The sequence below is a fragment of the Ciconia boyciana genome, chromosome 23 (genome assembly GCF_034638445.1).
Source record: "Ciconia boyciana chromosome 23, ASM3463844v1, whole genome shotgun sequence".
NCBI lineage: Eukaryota > Metazoa > Chordata > Aves > Ciconiiformes > Ciconiidae > Ciconia > Ciconia boyciana.
In genome coordinates this window covers 5,064,856-5,080,420 of record NC_132956.1, presented here as the reverse complement: position 1 = coordinate 5,080,420, position 15,565 = coordinate 5,064,856, and the positions used below count along the sequence as shown (strand labels likewise).

Genomic DNA, 15,565 nt, shown 5'->3' with positions numbered 1-15,565 from the left:
TCTCGCGAGATCCGCCCCTATTTATAGCGCACAGGGGACGGCTCCGCCCTCTCGGTCCCGAGCAGCCGCCGCCATGAGGTGGGTGCGGGCCCGCCGCGCCATCCGCCGCCATCCGCCGCTGCCGGCGGCCGCGGGGCGGTCCGGGCTGTTGCCGGGGTGCGGGCAGCGGGGGCCGATCGCGGGGGATCGGCCGAGGGGGAGCGCGGATGGGCCGGGCCGGGCTCGGGGCGCTTGTCCCCCCTCTCCGCGGCCTGCAGGAGGCCCAGGCGGGGTAAGCCCTGAGCCCGCGTTGTCTTTCCACCCCCCCGCAGCAGCAAGGTCTCCCGCGACACCCTGTACGAGGCGGTGAAGGAGGTGCTGCAGGGCAGCAAGACCAAGAAGCGCAAGTAAGAGCCCTGCGCCGTGGCAGGAGCCCTGTGCCATGGCAGGCCCCGGCGCTTGGCCGGGGTCTCGCTCCCCCTCAGCCCGGCTGGCCCCTCACCTGCGCCGCTTCCCTCTCCCTTTCCTCAGGTTTGTGGAGACGGTGGAGCTGCAGATCAGCCTGAAGAACTACGACCCGCAGAAAGACAAGCGGTTCTCCGGCACCGTCAGGTTCGGCATCCTCTTGCTCCCACCCAGCCTTCGGCCTGCGCTCCCCCCTCTGCCACCGGGCCCTGCCCCGGGGTAGGCCGGCGGCCGCGGCGGGAGGACGCAGTGCTGAACCGCTCGGGTAGTTCAGACCACCCCAGCTAAGCGGGTGCGGCTGGACGGACCCCTACCCTGGGTCTTAAAACATGAGGGGAGGTGTGGGAGGCCCCTGTGGTGTCCCCACCGACCTGCTGGAGAAGGCAGGTTAGAAGCTGTGGAGGAAGATTCCCAGGCACTGTGGTAAGGTATCTCCGTGATGGCTCCCGTGGAAGCGTGCGTGGCGCTGGCGGTTCGTAGTAATTCGGACCTTCTGTCCCCAGGCTGAAGTCAACTCCACGGCCCAAGTTCTCGGTCTGCCTGCTGGGGGACCAGCAGCACTGCGATGAGGCCAAAGCGGTTGACATCCCTCACATGGACATAGAAGCACTGAAGAAACTCAACAAAAACAAGAAGCTGGTGAAGAAGCTGGGTGAGTGGTGGCGTGGATCAGGCTCTGAGTACTCTAGCTAACTTGAGAGGGCTGGGTAAGCAGGACAGTTTTCCCTGTGCTCAGATTTCCATGCCATGGTTAACTGCAGGGAATAGAAAGCTGACCAGAGTCAACCTGAAGTACAGAAATCTCTCTAGAAACTACCCAGAAGAGCAAACAACCTGTTAGGAGTGCAGAAGGTCTGACAGGTCAGCCCTCCAGGAGTGAGGTTGATTGCGCTCCTCCGGAAGGAAGGGATATGGGGTAATTACTGCTGTCTCCCTGAAAGTTTCACCCTTAGCTGGTGTTCCTCACTCGCCCAGTCAGGGAGCTGGAGTGCAGCAAAAGCGGAGTAAAGCTGGAGGCGAAAGTTTGATTTAGTCCTGCAGTACTTAAATGAACAGAAGGAAATTTGCTTATTTTCACTTGATAAGAGATAAAACCCTTCCCTCCCTGTAAAGTCAGTCACTTTGATACCTATCTTAAGCAAACAAGAAGAACTTCCCACTCAATCCATAATTAGCCATGGAACCACGTGCAGTTAGGAAATGACAGGATACCACAGCTGCTAGCTAAACCTCTCTGAGGTGTGCGATCCATCCATCCACACGTGCACAGGCTGCAGCAGGAGGCTCCTGGTAGAGCTCGGAGTTCAGCATTGGTCACCTGTGGCTCACCAAATGCTTCAGGGAAATGGACTATGTGCAGTAAGAGTGCGGGACTGCTGTCAGGATGTGGAGCTGAGTGCTGGCAGGCTTGGCTGGTGTGATATCAGCTTAGTTTGAGCTAGTCAGGACTCTGGGAACATGAAAATGCCCATGTGAGGGAAATGGAGTAGCGCAGCCTCAGCTGAGCTGTTAGTTTCAAAGCTCGGTGTAGGAGCTGAGAGCCCGTCCTTACCTACATTGGTTGTCTCCTCACAGCTAAGAAGTATGATGCCTTCCTGGCTTCCGAGTCCTTGATCAAGCAGATTCCTCGAATCCTGGGTCCAGGTCTGAACAAAGCTGGCAAATTCCCTTCTCTCCTCACTCACAATGAGAACCTGGTGGCCAAAGTTGACGAGGTCAAATCTACCATCAAATTTCAGATGAAGAAGGTAAAGCAGGGCTTTTCCTCTCCAAGGCAGCCACATACCTGAGGGTTATTTGTCACGGGTGGTCACTTGTACGTGGCTGCGATCTGCGGTCTGGGCTGTAGGTGTCTCTCGAGCATCTTCCTAAAACAGCAGCCAGTGCTTCTCCTCTGCAGCGAAGGGAGGCCGTACCCGGGGCATTCAGCTGCTGGCTGGAAAGGAGGAGTAATTTATCTGTGGTGGAAAGATCTTAGAGCAAATGATTAGGAGATGATCTTGATGTTTCAATGCTGAGCGCAATCAGTCATAATTAGCGCTTCTTACAGTATGTGGGTGACACTTGCAGGGTGGGGTCCCCGGCCAGGCATGCCCCCGTGGGTCTGTGCACGCAGCGGTGCTTTGCCAGAGGCGAGTTTGGGACTTGACTCTGCAAGCGAACTTTGGAGCAGCTCTGCGGATGTCTGCTCTTGCTGTCAAGAGATACCAAGGCGAGCTGACTGCCTAAAACCAAAATAACCCTGTTCAGGCATTTTAATCTCACGTTGGCAGTCTAAACGTGACTCACGGGTATTATTCAGAATTAACAGCTCTGCTAGCTGAGGTGCATCCTTGGACTCCAGCTGATCTGGGCCTGGGGGCACAACAACTGGGAGGACACAGCAAATGTGATAGTTTGCAAATGCTGGAGCATTTTAAGTAACTGAGCTAATGATGTCCTGACACTTCGCCTGTCAGCTCGCTCGTAAATCCTTTTGTCTTCAGCTTGTGGGGAACACTGACTTACAAGCTTCTCAGTGAGGCTGGCAGGCAGAGGCTTGGCCTCTCTGTGTCTTATGTGCAGAAAGAAAGGGCTGGTGGCTGGTGCCCAAAACAAAAAGTGAAGCTGGCGCCATGCTTAGCAGTGAACTTTGGAGCTAATCGTCTGTACTGCGCCGGGTTAGCGGTTTGCAGGGCACATGGCAACGCTGCCTAATGAGCGGGGTGTGGGAGCGGAGTGAAACCAGAGGTCTGCTCCAGCACAGCTTGTTGCGCATCCGTCCCGCTTTCCCCGCCTCTTAAGTCACCTTTGTGCTCTGAGGAAGCCAGACCTACCCAAGCTGTTGTTCAGGGATGGCATCCAGATGCTACCAGACATGTTCATGGGAGCCACATACCAAATACAATGAGCTCTGTGGAAACACCCTTGGATAAGCTGGAGAAGTTGTGTCCAGCTGACAGAACATGAGATAATTTGATACCCTGATGAGTTCAGATCTGTTTTGTCAGTCACTGAGCTGTAATCTTTGATTTCCCCCCCCCCCCCCCCAAAAACCTCTACCTGCTTGAGTGACCCTGGTGTCCGTGTCCCCCAGGTGCTCTGTCTGGCTGTGGCCGTCGGTCACGTGAAGATGACAGAAGATGAACTAGTCTACAACATCCACCTGGCCATCAACTTTCTGGTGTCCTTACTGAAGAAGAACTGGCAGAACGTGCGTGCTTTGTATATCAAGAGCACCATGGGGAAGCCCCAGCGCCTGTACTAATTGGGCAGCAATAAACTTTTAGGACACCTACAGCTGTGTGTTGGTTGTGTTCCTCCCAAGCTTGTTGGGAAGGGCTTGCTGAAGAGCTGCTCGCTTCCTTGTAGCGAGAAGTGCTGTGCTGAGCTGATAGGGACGTGAATGCAAGTGGAATATCGGAGCTTTGGAGGGAAGGAGCCTCATCATCCTGCTTTCAGAGCAGGGTGGGGATGGGGGGGAACAGCTCTGCTTGCATCCACAACAAGCAAACGGAGGTGGGTACCACAGCTGAGGGTGTGCAGCGCAGGTACAGCTGCTCAGAGGTGCTGTAGCCCCAAAATCCCCCAGCTCGCCCGCAGAGGGGAACCCTTACCTTGTGCTGCGGTCGCCTGAAGCCATCCTGTGTGCAGAGCTGGGGGGGCACTCGTGTTTATGGGCTTCTGCTGCCCCTGGAGTGACCAACGACTGGGGCCATGGGGTCCTGCCCTGCTTATGAGGACTTGGTGGGTGTCTTCCAGCTGGTCCCAGTTACCCACGGGATGCAGAGGAATGGAGAGTGCTGGGGGGGTGTGGGGTGGGAGCTGCAGCTCAGCAAGGGGGTTGGGGCCAAGGTGAAGACTGTTTTCCGTCCCCTCTGCTTCCCTCTGAGCTAGTCCCTGTCCAACTCTCCATGTTCTGGGCTAAAAATGAGATACGTTGCATCTAATTAATGTATATAAATAAATACATTGTGTAATGACTGGTGAGCTTATGGAAATGTGTAGGATTTAAGCTTCTGGGGGACAAAAAAAACCCCTATGCCCTTGAAAAGAGCTTGTCTTAGCATCCGAGGGAACAAAACAATGAAAATAGCTTTGGATCCTGCTGTTAGAAACCTTTAAAATAAGCGTCAGAGCCAGTTTTTGAAAGATCAACACAACACCAAGAAATTCCATTTAATAATTAAAAAAAGACAATACAAAATGCAAACATTTCTTTTTACAAAGTTCAGATACATTTTTTTTTCTTTTAATCAAGTGCAAATAACTTCATGAACTACATCTTTCTCATTATTTTAATCATTTTTGCTGGAGATGGTAAGTTGTGGCCTGCTGCAAAAGGCAGATATAAATATTCCAACATGAAAAAAAAAAAAAACCCAAAAAACCAACAACCCTGATTTCTGTTCACCGTGTCGAAACATTCAATACATCCGAGGTGGCTGATGATGCAGTTTTCAACCTTTCAAACCTTTTCTGGGTCGTGGGTGTGGGTGAAGAGAGGGACTGAACTGCGGTGGGGGGGGGTCTGGTGGCCCCATGGACTTTTTGGGGGGGTTTATTTCAGATATTTGGTGAAAGGAGGGGGAGGAGATGTTACCAGGTGTCTTTGGCCATTACAGGAGGAGGCGCTGCCCAGCTTGCCCTTCCAAAACGGCTTTAGGGGAGCGGAGGTGGCCGGTGCAGTGACAGCGGTGGCAACCAGGACACCCCAAGGCTCCGGGAGCCGCAGTCCCAGCAGAGTCAGAGCGACAGCAACCCCGCCGTTAAATCACAAAGAATTAATAAACTCCTCTGAGCACCAGTGGCTGCATCGCACCGGGGCCACCGCAGCGGGGTTAGTTATTGCCAGGTTGTTTTTATTTTTGCTGTTGTTTTTTTTTTCTTCTTCTTCTAAATATGAAAGACCCTTTCAACGGTCACCGCTCTGCTGCAACTGCCCCAGAGCAATAAAAAAAACCCCCCTCCAAATCCCTACAACAGCTTTTGTGCATCAAAGCAGCTGCTTTCAGACACCAACCAAGTGACAAACAGCTCAGCCCACAGATGTTGAGCTTTCAAACAGGCTGGGAGCTGGGCGGCAGGAGGGGTAAATCCACAGCTGGGATGAATCAGGACAGACTTTTCCAACCGACGCATCTTGGGGACAAACCTCAGCCCCCTTTGCCAGCGCTCACCCGGCCCGCAGCCCCTAATAGAGCCCAGAAGAAGCTCTCGGGGTGCTGGAGCAGCACGGATAGAGGAGGGGAAACACGGGCGAGCAGCTGCCTCCCCGTTTTGGCAAGGACTGACCCGGGGGGACGTGCAGGGCAATAAATAATTGTTCATTAAGAGCAGGGCTCGCCCCAGATGTGGTCGAGGGGAGAGCAAGAGACAAGCGGGGATGGGAGGGGAACTGCCAACGGGAAAGCTGTAGGCAAGCCGACCACATTTAGTCCTGGTAGCTCCAGGTCTTTGGGAGGATGAAGATGGGGATGAAGGTGTGGGGAGGTGACAGCTCAGAGCCGGTTGCAGGGCTGGAAAGGGAGCGAGGCTTGGGGAGGAGGAAGAGGGGTGACTGGTGGCAGCGGTCTCCTGTCCCCAGGGGCCCTGTCTGGCCGTGTGAAGATGCTGGGGGACAAACCCCCCGGTGACGTCCACCTGGCCATCATCCCCAGCTGTGCCTGTTCGAAGCTGGGGGAAGGCAGGCGGTGGTGAAAGGGGGGGGTGTCAGGATGGGGTCGTCCCCCCCCAGGATCCACGCCCTGAGCTCCCGCAGCATCCCAGCAGGATGAGCACGTGGAGAGGGCTGGAGCCAAAAGCATCCGAAGGGACTTGGAAGCAACGAAGCTTCCCCAGAGCCAGGGAGGGATGCCTCTCCCTCCAGGGATCTTCATACCTGGGGGAGAGATTTTGGGGCTGAGCGGAGGGGCAGCTCCCCTCTCCTCCCAGCGCGACCCCAGACCCTGCCTCGGGACGTGGCCCCAGTCTCCCCCGGGTCTCGGCTCATCCCTGAGCCCCTGCAGGGAAGCGAAACGGTTTGCAACAAGCAGGTGATGGGGCCGAGTTTTGCATCCTCCTCGCAACAGGGCTGACCAACCCACAGACCGCGGCGGATCGGCTGAAAGCACACAGCCACCCCAGCCGCTCCATCTCCTCCGCGGACGGACCGAGACGCCTCAAACCCCCTGCAAAAACTCACCCATCACACGCTGAGCAGGAGAGGCACCGTCTCCCCCCCCGAACAGGGGTTTTTATCGGGGACAAACACGGCAGAAAAGGTTGCAAGGCCTGAAAACGGCATCCCGCCGGTCAGCGGCAGCCCAGCGCTGGGTTTGCTTTGGGTGGGTGGTTTTTTTGTGGTTTTTTTTTTTTGTTTTGTTACAAACGCACATTCTCATTTCTCAGGCAGGTATAAATATTGTCGTTTCTAGTAGAAAAAAAACACTTCCCTCTAAATAATATAAAGAAGACTCAAATGATTGCACTTAATACATATGAAAAAGGTAGAAAGGAGGATATCCTAGTGCACAAACATTTACTCCTGCTCTTCACAAAGCTTGCTTTTTTTCCGAGTTACTCTTTGGCAGAGCTTGTAAGAAAGTCTGGTTTCTTGGCACAAGTGTCTGGGGAAAAAAAAAACCCGAACCCGGCTGAAAGACCTTCTCCTTTGCTCCCTGTTTGCTCCCGTGCAGCCAGACATTGTTCTCCGGGAACGTGGCTTGGCTGTGCTTTCCTCCCAGCGCCAGCGCGGCTCTCTGGCAGGACGGCCACCGGAGCCACCATGGTTGCCGTTCGCTGGCGTGCTTTGCCGATCTCGCCTTTAAATTTTCTTTTTAATCAAGTATGCTTTTTTAAAATTCTGTTCCCCCGATCTCTGCAAAGCGATGCCGATACCCACGACCCAGGAGCTGCGATAAATACGGCGTTACCTTCTTGCCATCCTCTGCGGAAGAGCTCGGTGGGGCTGCAGCCGGTGGCAGCCCTGTGGGCTGGAAGAACGACGACCCCCCCGCGATGTCCCGGGCTGCCGGTGGCACTGGGGAACGGGGACAGACCTGGCATAAAGGAAACCAAAGGGAGGACAGAGGCTGGCGAAAGGACCGGTGCTTCGGTTTCCTAAAACGAAGAAGCTGCTTTGGAAGAGAGGAGCGGCTTCGCCGGCGGCTGGATGAGACTGGAGCATCCCCCCCCGGCCAGGGGCACGGCTCTGTGGGGACCGGCGGAGAAATCGTGGGGGGACGTCTGCGGGGCGAGAGGTGGCGGTCCTGCTGGAGCCGAGCAGAGGAAGGAGGAAATCGGAAAGGAGAAGGAAGGGAGAAGAGGTTTTCCTTGGCTGTGGGGTGGCCCGGGGCCGGCGGGGGCGCGGGGGGCTATTTGTAAGGCCGGAGGAAGCTGGAGACTTTGGAGCGGAGGAGTTTGATGAAGGAGCGGGGCAGCATCTCCTTGTGTTTCTCCGTGTACTTGAAGTAGTTCTGGGGGTGCGCCAGCACGTCGAAGAAAGCTTTGATGAGCTTCTTGTCCTGCGGGGAAGCCAAGATGGGGGGGGGGTGTCACCATCCTACCCCGTGCTCCCCCTGCGGCAGCTCCAAACCGAAGCCACAAGCGCAGGGAGGGGATGGGAGCACACCCGGGGGGAAGGATGCTCCTGCATGCCAGCAGCCCCCGGAGCCCGGGGCAGCGAGGACCTGGTGGGGACACGCTCACCTTGAGGATCTCCTGGTGGTTTTCAGAGGCGTAGAGCCTGCCGTCCCGCACGATGTCCTCCACCAGCTGCTCGTAGTCCTCTGCAACACCCAGCCAAAAAACATGGGCAGAGCATGAGCTGTCACTTGTTCCCAGACCTCTGGTCCCCATCCCTGAGTCTGCTCCCCCTCAAATACTTGGGAGGTGTGAATTGGGGTGACCCGGGTACCAAAGCGGGCAGGGAGGCACCGACATGCTGGGATTGCATCCCTCCGCACTCACCGTCGTAGGTGACGTAGGGGATCTGGAAGCCCCGGGCGCTGTTGGCTTCGCTGGTTTTGAAGTTGATCCACAGTTTCCGAGAGCGGGCGGTGAAGGCAATGGGCCTCTCGTAGGTCTGGCACGTCTCGTAGGTGGTGATGGAGGACGGGGACGCTGCAGGGAACGGCGAGGGGACGCGTGATGCCGGATGCCCGCCAGCGGAGCTATCCCCAGCTTTACCGTGCTTAAATGCTCATGGTGAAGGGGGGCACCAGGGATGGGGATTGTCCGTGTTCGGCGAGGCTGAGCCCCCACCCAATCCTCACGTTACACACCGGGGACGTTGTTATTCCTTCTTTGCTCTGGAAAGCTCCAAACAGGGCTTTTTACCCCAAAACCGAAGCGCTGAGACCCAGATGTGCAACCCAGCCCATACTTAGCGCATGCACATCCCCCTGATCTAGCAAGGCACCGGGGCGGCAGGGCGATGCCGATCCCCCCACTCACCCAATTCCCCAAAATCCCCTCCTGCCGCCCGGGGACGCGGCTTTCTCCCCTTGCACAAGGCAGCTCTGCCAAACCCCAGCCTTCTCCTCCCCCGGCTTCTCCCGTGAGCACCGCGGCACGCTCGGTTACCTACAGTTTTTCCGCATGACCAAGACGTCGCCGCACTCGTCCTCGGAGGGGAGGAAGATCTCCGGCACCACGATGAGGATCTTGCGCTTGGGCGGCGGGTTGATGTTCCAGGTGCACTCGACGTTGGCGGGGTAATTCCCCGGGTAGTTGGGGGACTCGATGTAGCCCGTGTATTCGCCCAGCTCCCCCCCGCACTGCCGGTCTGCAAGGCATGGAGAGCTGGTTCAGCTGGGAACCAGTGGCACGGGCACTGGGACGGGGTGGGTTTACTGGGCAAGGGGGGGGAAGTTCTCTATTAGCACTGCTGAGTGCATACCCCCATGCCTGCCTGCATGCATAAAGCACAGAAACGATCCAAAACTCTATTTTAAGGGATTTTTAAATGATTTTGAGGAAGGACTCCAGTTCACGCCATGCCTGTCCCCCCCTCCATCGCACCCCAGCTCGCCTACTTTTGCACTGGGACACGGAGGTGGAGCCGTCGAAGTCGGTGGTGGTGTTGCCGGGACAGGCGATGCAGTAATTCTGCCGAAAATCTGGCTGGTAGGTGCCCACGGCGCAGCGGATGCAGCGGTGGACGCTCGTGTTGTAGTAATGCCCGGGGGAGCACTGGACTGGGGGGGTCAGGGAGCAAAGGGGGCTGTGTCAGCCGCCGGCTCGGCCCCGCTGGGTGCCCCCCTCCCCGGGGACCGGCTCCAACCTACCTTTGGTGTCGCAGTCCTGGAAGGAGAGGGCTCCTTCATGACGGGTGGTCAGCCCCCCGCCGCAGGGGAAGCAGAGCGCCCGCCCCACCTCGGGCTGGTAGGACCCGCGGGGACACGGCTGGCAGGGCTTGAAGCCATCGGCCGAGTGCTGGCCGGGGGGACACTGACCTGCGGGCACAGGCATCGGTCAGTCCCGGCACCCGGTGTGCCCTGGGCTCTCCCACCCCATGCCCAGCTCCTCTCCCCCCCAGCCTTGGCAGCACCAATAAATCCGGAGCAAGCGCTGCCCTTGCTGGGGTCCCCTCTAAATGCCCAAAACAGCAACTTCTAGGGGTCCTGGGGATGCTCAGGGCTTTCCCCTCTTCTGGATGGGGGCTGACGGCTGATGGTCGAGGTTCCAGCCCTGGACATCCCCTGGGTGTCCCTCCCGGCCCCCCGCCGCCCCTCCGTGAGCCCCTTACCCGTGCAGCCGGTGATGTTGGTGGCTCCCACCGGTCCGAAAGCATCACCGCGGGGACACAGGTCACAGGAGAGCTGCCCTTCCTTCTCCTGGTAGGTGCCGGCGGGGCAGGGGACGCACTGCTCCGTCTGGCCGTGGTAATAGGTTCCCTGCGAGCAGCTAACTGAGAGCCGGGGGGGGACGTCAGTGATGCGGCGGGAGGGATGTCACCGCCGGGGAGGACGCGGCCGGTCCCCCACCCCGGGCACCCCACGATGCTCCTTACCACACTTGCCGCCCAGGCGCTGCTGGCCCGGCCCGCAGCTCTCCTGCCGCTCCGGGGCCACGCTCAGCTTCCTTGCCACCTCATACTCCATCCCGGCGAAGCGGAGCAGGAACCGCTCCTGGTTGATGGATTTCTTCAGGGCTTTGATGGCCGACTTCAGCTTTTTCTCCACTCTCTGTCGCAGGCAGTGCAGGTTGCAGCTGGCTGGGGATGCAGGGGGAAATGGGGGTGCAGGGGGGGAAAGGGGGTACAGGGGGAAACAGGGATGCAGTGAGAAGGGAGGGATGGAGAGGGAAACCCAGCAGGATTAAAACGATCTCCCAAATGCTCAGCTGCAAGCGCTGCCCAGCACATCCCAGTTCGGTGCGGGATGAGGACCGGTTCAGCTCTCCCTGCTGCATGGGGATGGCACCATCCCTCTGGTCCCACCACCAGCCCCCTGGTCCCACCACCATCGCCCTGGTCCCACCACCATCCTCCTGGTCCCACCACCATCCTCCTGGTCCCACCATCCCTGCCTGCACCCAAGACGGGCCAAGCCAGTGCCGTGCCCACCTGTGATCTCCTCTGGCTTGATCTCCGCCTCGAACTCCAGCGTGATGCGCGTCACCTCCTTGTTGGAGGAGTTGCGAGCCCGGCGGCCCTTCCCCTTCTTGGATGAGTCACACTTGAGGTTGACAAAGGCGACCTGGCAGTCGGAGCAAGGTGCCGAACCGCCTGCACGTGGGGAATACAAGTCAGGACCCCATCCCATCCCTCCCAGGGGGACGGGCACCCCCGCTGCCCCCCCGCCATCACGCCTCACCTTGTGCCCCAGCCTTCCCGGCCTCATCCTGCTTGCCCTTGGCTCGCGGGTGCAGGTAGCACTTGGCATCCTTGATCTTGAAGGAAGCCTTTTGCTTGATTGGCGCAGTGACAGTCTCTAAAAGAAAAGGCGGGTGCTCAGCAACCCTGGCACGGGGCAGCCCGGCTGGCGGTGGCCGTGGGCACCCTGGGAGCCCCCTTACCGAGGCACTGCTGGCTGCTGTTGGCGGGTCTCTGCTGGCCGCCCTGCTGCAGGACGGGGGTCCCGCAGCTCACCGTGTAGCTGCTGTCCGACTCTGCGGGAAGGAGGAACGGGAGTTGGGGGATGCCGGGGCAGCTGCCCGGTCCCCGCGATGGCTCTGCTGGGGTGATGCAGGGAGGCAGAGCTGCACCTTTGGGGGGACAATGCCCAGCACCCCGCCGTGGGGATCCTGCACTGGGGACCCGACCCACGGATCTACACCCAGCGATGAGCCCCCCGCAAGCATCCACCTTCCTCCCTCGCCCCGGCCACTACGTGGGTGCTCTGCACCCTGGCTGTGCAGCCGCTCCTCTCCCCCCACCCCAGTTTGGGCCATGCAGGGAAATGGGGACTCCCCTGCCCGTGCCGGCGGTGGCACCGGCACCAGTACCTGGCAGAAAGTGGGCCTTGGAGGCGCAGGTGAGGGCACAGCTGTCCTTCTTGCCCATCTTGTTGCAGGTGAGGGTGGCCCGCGGCGGCACCGAACCTGGCAGGCATTTCACCAGCTCTGAGGGACACGCGCCGGCTGGTGATGACAAGCAGGGACGCCTGTGGCTGGCACAGCCCGGGGACACACGAGGGACCCCGGCACCCTCCCGGGTCACGGGGGGATTCAATGGGGAGGAGAGGGTGCCAGAGCGCGGCACGGGGACCCCGGACCAGCATCCCAACCCCCAGCTCCTCCTTGGGGATGTGAGATGTGACTGCTGGGATTTCAATTTTTTTGGGGGGGCAGCCTGTCCCCAGTGAAGGGGACACAGTTGGGTACCAGGGCATGGCCAGGGCCATGAAAACAGCTCCTTTAGGGACACTTGCTGGTGCAAAAGCTTACGGCCAGCCCCGAGCACGGTCAAAAAAGCAACGAGATGACCAAGGGCAGAGGGAGCAGGGCAACACCTTACGGTACTTCCCATCCAGACCCACGCGAGATGGACATGGGGCCCCAGCCAAAAGCAGCCTTGCCCAGAGCACCCCTGCGCCGGGATGCCCCCAAAACCCCTGTGCTCCCCCCCCCAACCTTAATCCCAACAGCCCCAAGGGATGGAGGGGCCATGGGGCATCGGGACCCTCTGGCTGGGGGATGTCCAGGCTATGCTGGAGCGTCCCTGGCCGCGATGGGTCCTGCCCCAACATACCTATACAGTCCTTCTTGTTCCAGTGCAGCTTGCAGCCGGCGGGACAGGTACACTGGTAGCTGCCGGGTGTGTTGATGCAGCCGAATTTGCAGCCCCCCCTGTTGATGCTGCATTCGTCAACGTCTGCAGGGAAGAAAGGAGAGGCGGTGGGTGAGGGGCAGCGGCGGGGGCTGAGTGGGACCCCCCAGCTCTGACACCGAGTCGCTGCATCGTCTCAGGGTTGTGATTTTGGATGGATAAATTGCACGACCCGTGCCCGGTCGCAGACAGAGGGACGCACACTGCAGGGCGCTTCCAGCCGTGTCTCTTCCCTGCAGCCACGCCAGCCCCACGGGGACGAGGGAAACCCCGACTGCCGGTGTCCTCGAGGGCCAGGCGGTGACGGGTGCAGCCCACCCAGGCTGAGCCCGGCCCCGGCCCCGCGGCAGGCTGGGGAGCTGCGGGGGGCTGCAGACAGAGCCGACATGGAAGCACTTAGCAGCCGAATTCAAAAGGCAGCTGCTCAGCAGCCCTGGCCCCTCTCCCTGCGGCAGGGACCCTCCGCCCTAGCCCAAAACAGGGGTCCGATCCTCCAGGCCTGGCACAAAGCAGGAGCGGCCGTGGGGAGCAGCCAGGGATGGAGTTGCCCCCCAAACACCCCTCCCTGCCCGGCTCCCCCTTCTCGGGAACATCGGTGGGAGCCAGCGACCCCTCCGTTGCAGGGCCACACCGAGAGCATCCCGGCGGCTGCGCTGGCTCGCACCGGCTGCATATTTTGGGAGCACGAGGAGGGTTGCCAGCCCTCACCAGCTGGGCAGCGCTGGAGCACCCAGCCTCGTGCCACTGTCTCCCCACGCCGACAGCACCGCTGCCGCGGCACGCTCCGGCAACCCCCCAAAAGCGTGTTTAATCTGCCTCTCCGCTTCCCGGGGCACTGCACGCCCCCGCCCTTGGGAGCTATCTGCCTTGTGAAACTTAAATCAAACCCTTTTGATGTTCCCCTTCCCACCCCGTCCCAGTTCCCTGCCAAAAAATGCCGGGGATTTCTCCCTCTCTCCCGCTGCAGACAAGTCGCAAATTGTTCCTGTCGCTCCGTTTGAAGTTGCAGACACCAGCGTCTGGCTGCAAGCCCCCTCCCTGCCTGGCCCCAGCTCGGGGTACGCAGGGAACCGACCCTCCCCATGAGCCCTTGGGGTGAGCGGTATCCCCAGGGGTCCCGCAGCAACCGTGCCGCGGGGCTGCCCCATCCCTGGGTGCCCCGTGTGCCTCCCCGGGACCCGAACCCGGCGGGGTGATGGGCTCCTCCTGCCAGCATCCAGCCGGCCCTACCTCCGCAGTGGGTGAGCCCGTACAGCATGTAGCCCTTGTTGCAGAGGCACTGGAAACTGCCGGGGGTGTTGATGCAGAGGTGGTCGCAGGTCCGGTCGAAGGAGCACTCGTCGATGTCTGAAGGAAAGGCAAGGGGGAGAGGTGAGGGCTGGCGTGGCGGAGGGGCAGCCCCCGGCACAAGGGCTGTCCCCTTCCTGCTCCAGTTGCTCCAGCAAGCTGGGGGCTGCACTGGGATGCTGTGGGACCCTGCACTGGGATGCTCTGGGGATCCAGCACTGGGATCCTCGGGGACCCTGCACTGGGATGCTCCGGGGATCCAGCACTGGGATCCTCGGGGACCCTGCACTGGGATGCTCTGGGGATCCTGCACTGGGATGCTCCTGGGATCCAGCACTGGGATCCTCGGGGACCCTGCACTGGGATGCTCTGGGGATCCTGCACTGGGATCCTCTGGGACCCTGCACTGGGATGCTCCGGGGATCCAGCACTGGGATCCTCGGGGACCCTGCACTGGGATGCTCTGGGGATCCTGCACTGGGATGCTCCCGGGATCCAGCACTGGGATCCTCAGGGACCCTGCACTGGGATGCTCTGGGGATCCTGCACTGGGATCCTCGGGGACCCTGCACTGGGATGCTCCGGGGATCCTGCACTGGGATCCTCGGGGACCCTGCACTGGGATGCTCCGGGGATCCTGCACTGGGATCCTCGGGGACCCTGCACTGGGATGCTCTGGGGATCCTGCACTGGGATGCTCCCGGGATCCAGCACTGGGATCCTCGGGGACCCTGCACTGGGATGCTCTGGGGATCCAGCACTGGGATCCTCGGGGACCCTGCACTGGGATGCTCTGGGGATCCAGCACTGGGATCCTCGGGGACCCTGCACTGGGATGCTCCAGGGATCCAGCACCGGGATGCTCCAGGACCCTGTGCTCCCACCCTGCCTCCAAGCTCCCCCCTTGCCCGGTCCAGCTGCCACTATATGGGAGCAGCATCTCCCCCTGTCCCAAGCTCCTGCAGCCCCTCCGCGCCCCAAACGGGCCAAACGGGGCCAGCACCGTGCCCTGGGCACGGGGTGGCTGCGAGAGCCCTCGGTTGCTGCCCGGCCAGGCCTCTGCCCTGTGCCAGGGAGGGATGCTGCGCAGGCAGGTCCTGCCGCGGGGACGGTGCCAGCGATGTCTGCTCGTCCCCGTGGGGCACCTCGCCGGGGCAGGGAGGTCCTGGCTGGGCGGGTGAACCCAACCCGGCGGGTTTGAGCATCGTTTCATTGGCTTCATTAAGTTAATTGCTGTGCTCACGTCAAACTCCCAAGAGCGCAGAACCTGGACGGAGATGAAAGTGGTCATGGCCCCGCGGGGTGCCAGCCCCCTCCTTCCCTGGCCACGCTCTTTCAGGAGGCAACACTTGGGCTCACACACACCCACTGTGCCGGTCCAGGCCGTGGGCTGGGGGGGCAGAGCCCCGTGCTCCCCCTGGGACAGGCCAGAGACCTGCTGGGTCGCTTAAACCTTCTGGTTTTATGTGGGATGTGCAGGAGGATGTTGGGACAAGGAGAAAAAGGTGAGAAAAGCAGCATGGAGCAGCCAGCTCCCTCCGGAGCAAGCAGGATGCATCTTCCTCCTCCCCTCCTGCCCTCCAACAGACGGGGGCAGGAGGA

General features: G+C 60.1%; 2 protein-coding genes across 3 annotated transcripts in view; one reads left to right on the top strand and one right to left on the bottom strand.

The window, feature by feature from the left end:
* Positions 1-4: 4 nt before the first annotated feature.
* Positions 5-3,723, top strand: RPL10A (ribosomal protein L10a). Its single transcript, XM_072844668.1, has 6 exons — positions 5-78; positions 312-386; positions 511-591; positions 948-1,096; positions 2,020-2,192; positions 3,521-3,723. The coding sequence occupies exons 1-6, from the start codon at positions 74-76 to the stop codon at positions 3,689-3,691; spliced, it is 654 nt and encodes a 217-aa protein (XP_072700769.1). The 5' UTR covers positions 5-73; the 3' UTR covers positions 3,692-3,723.
* A 3,219-nt stretch (positions 3,724-6,942) lies between these two features.
* Positions 6,943-15,565, bottom strand: part of SCUBE3 (signal peptide, CUB domain and EGF like domain containing 3) — a 37,122-nt gene continuing 28,499 nt past the window's right edge. For both annotated transcript variants that reach the window (XM_072844632.1, XM_072844631.1), the window contains 14 exons: positions 13,907-14,023; positions 12,599-12,721; positions 11,854-11,988; positions 11,425-11,517; positions 11,223-11,339; positions 10,973-11,134; positions 10,418-10,621; positions 10,154-10,315; positions 9,693-9,860; positions 9,441-9,602; positions 8,993-9,190; positions 8,374-8,526; positions 8,113-8,192; positions 6,943-7,928 (listed from right to left, as the gene is read on the bottom strand). In XM_072844632.1, the coding sequence (XP_072700733.1) occupies positions 7,779-7,928; positions 8,113-8,192; positions 8,374-8,526; positions 8,993-9,190; positions 9,441-9,602; positions 9,693-9,860; positions 10,154-10,315; positions 10,418-10,621; positions 10,973-11,134; positions 11,223-11,339; positions 11,425-11,517; positions 11,854-11,988; positions 12,599-12,721; positions 13,907-14,023 (2,024 nt within the window). In that variant the 3' untranslated portion in view covers positions 6,943-7,778. The remainder of the gene's footprint in view (positions 7,929-8,112; positions 8,193-8,373; positions 8,527-8,992; positions 9,191-9,440; positions 9,603-9,692; positions 9,861-10,153; positions 10,316-10,417; positions 10,622-10,972; positions 11,135-11,222; positions 11,340-11,424; positions 11,518-11,853; positions 11,989-12,598; positions 12,722-13,906; positions 14,024-15,565) is intronic.

What these genes read in the sequence shown, in the direction of transcription:
- RPL10A (XM_072844668.1), top strand. An exon ending in AGCAAGACCAAGAAGCGCAA is followed by an intron (nt 387 to 510) that starts GTAAGAGCCCTG and finishes CCCTTTCCTCAG; the next exon opens with GTTTGTGGAGACGGTGGAGC. An exon ending in CGGTTCTCCGGCACCGTCAG is followed by an intron (nt 592 to 947) that starts GTTCGGCATCCT and finishes TTCTGTCCCCAG; the next exon opens with GCTGAAGTCAACTCCACGGC.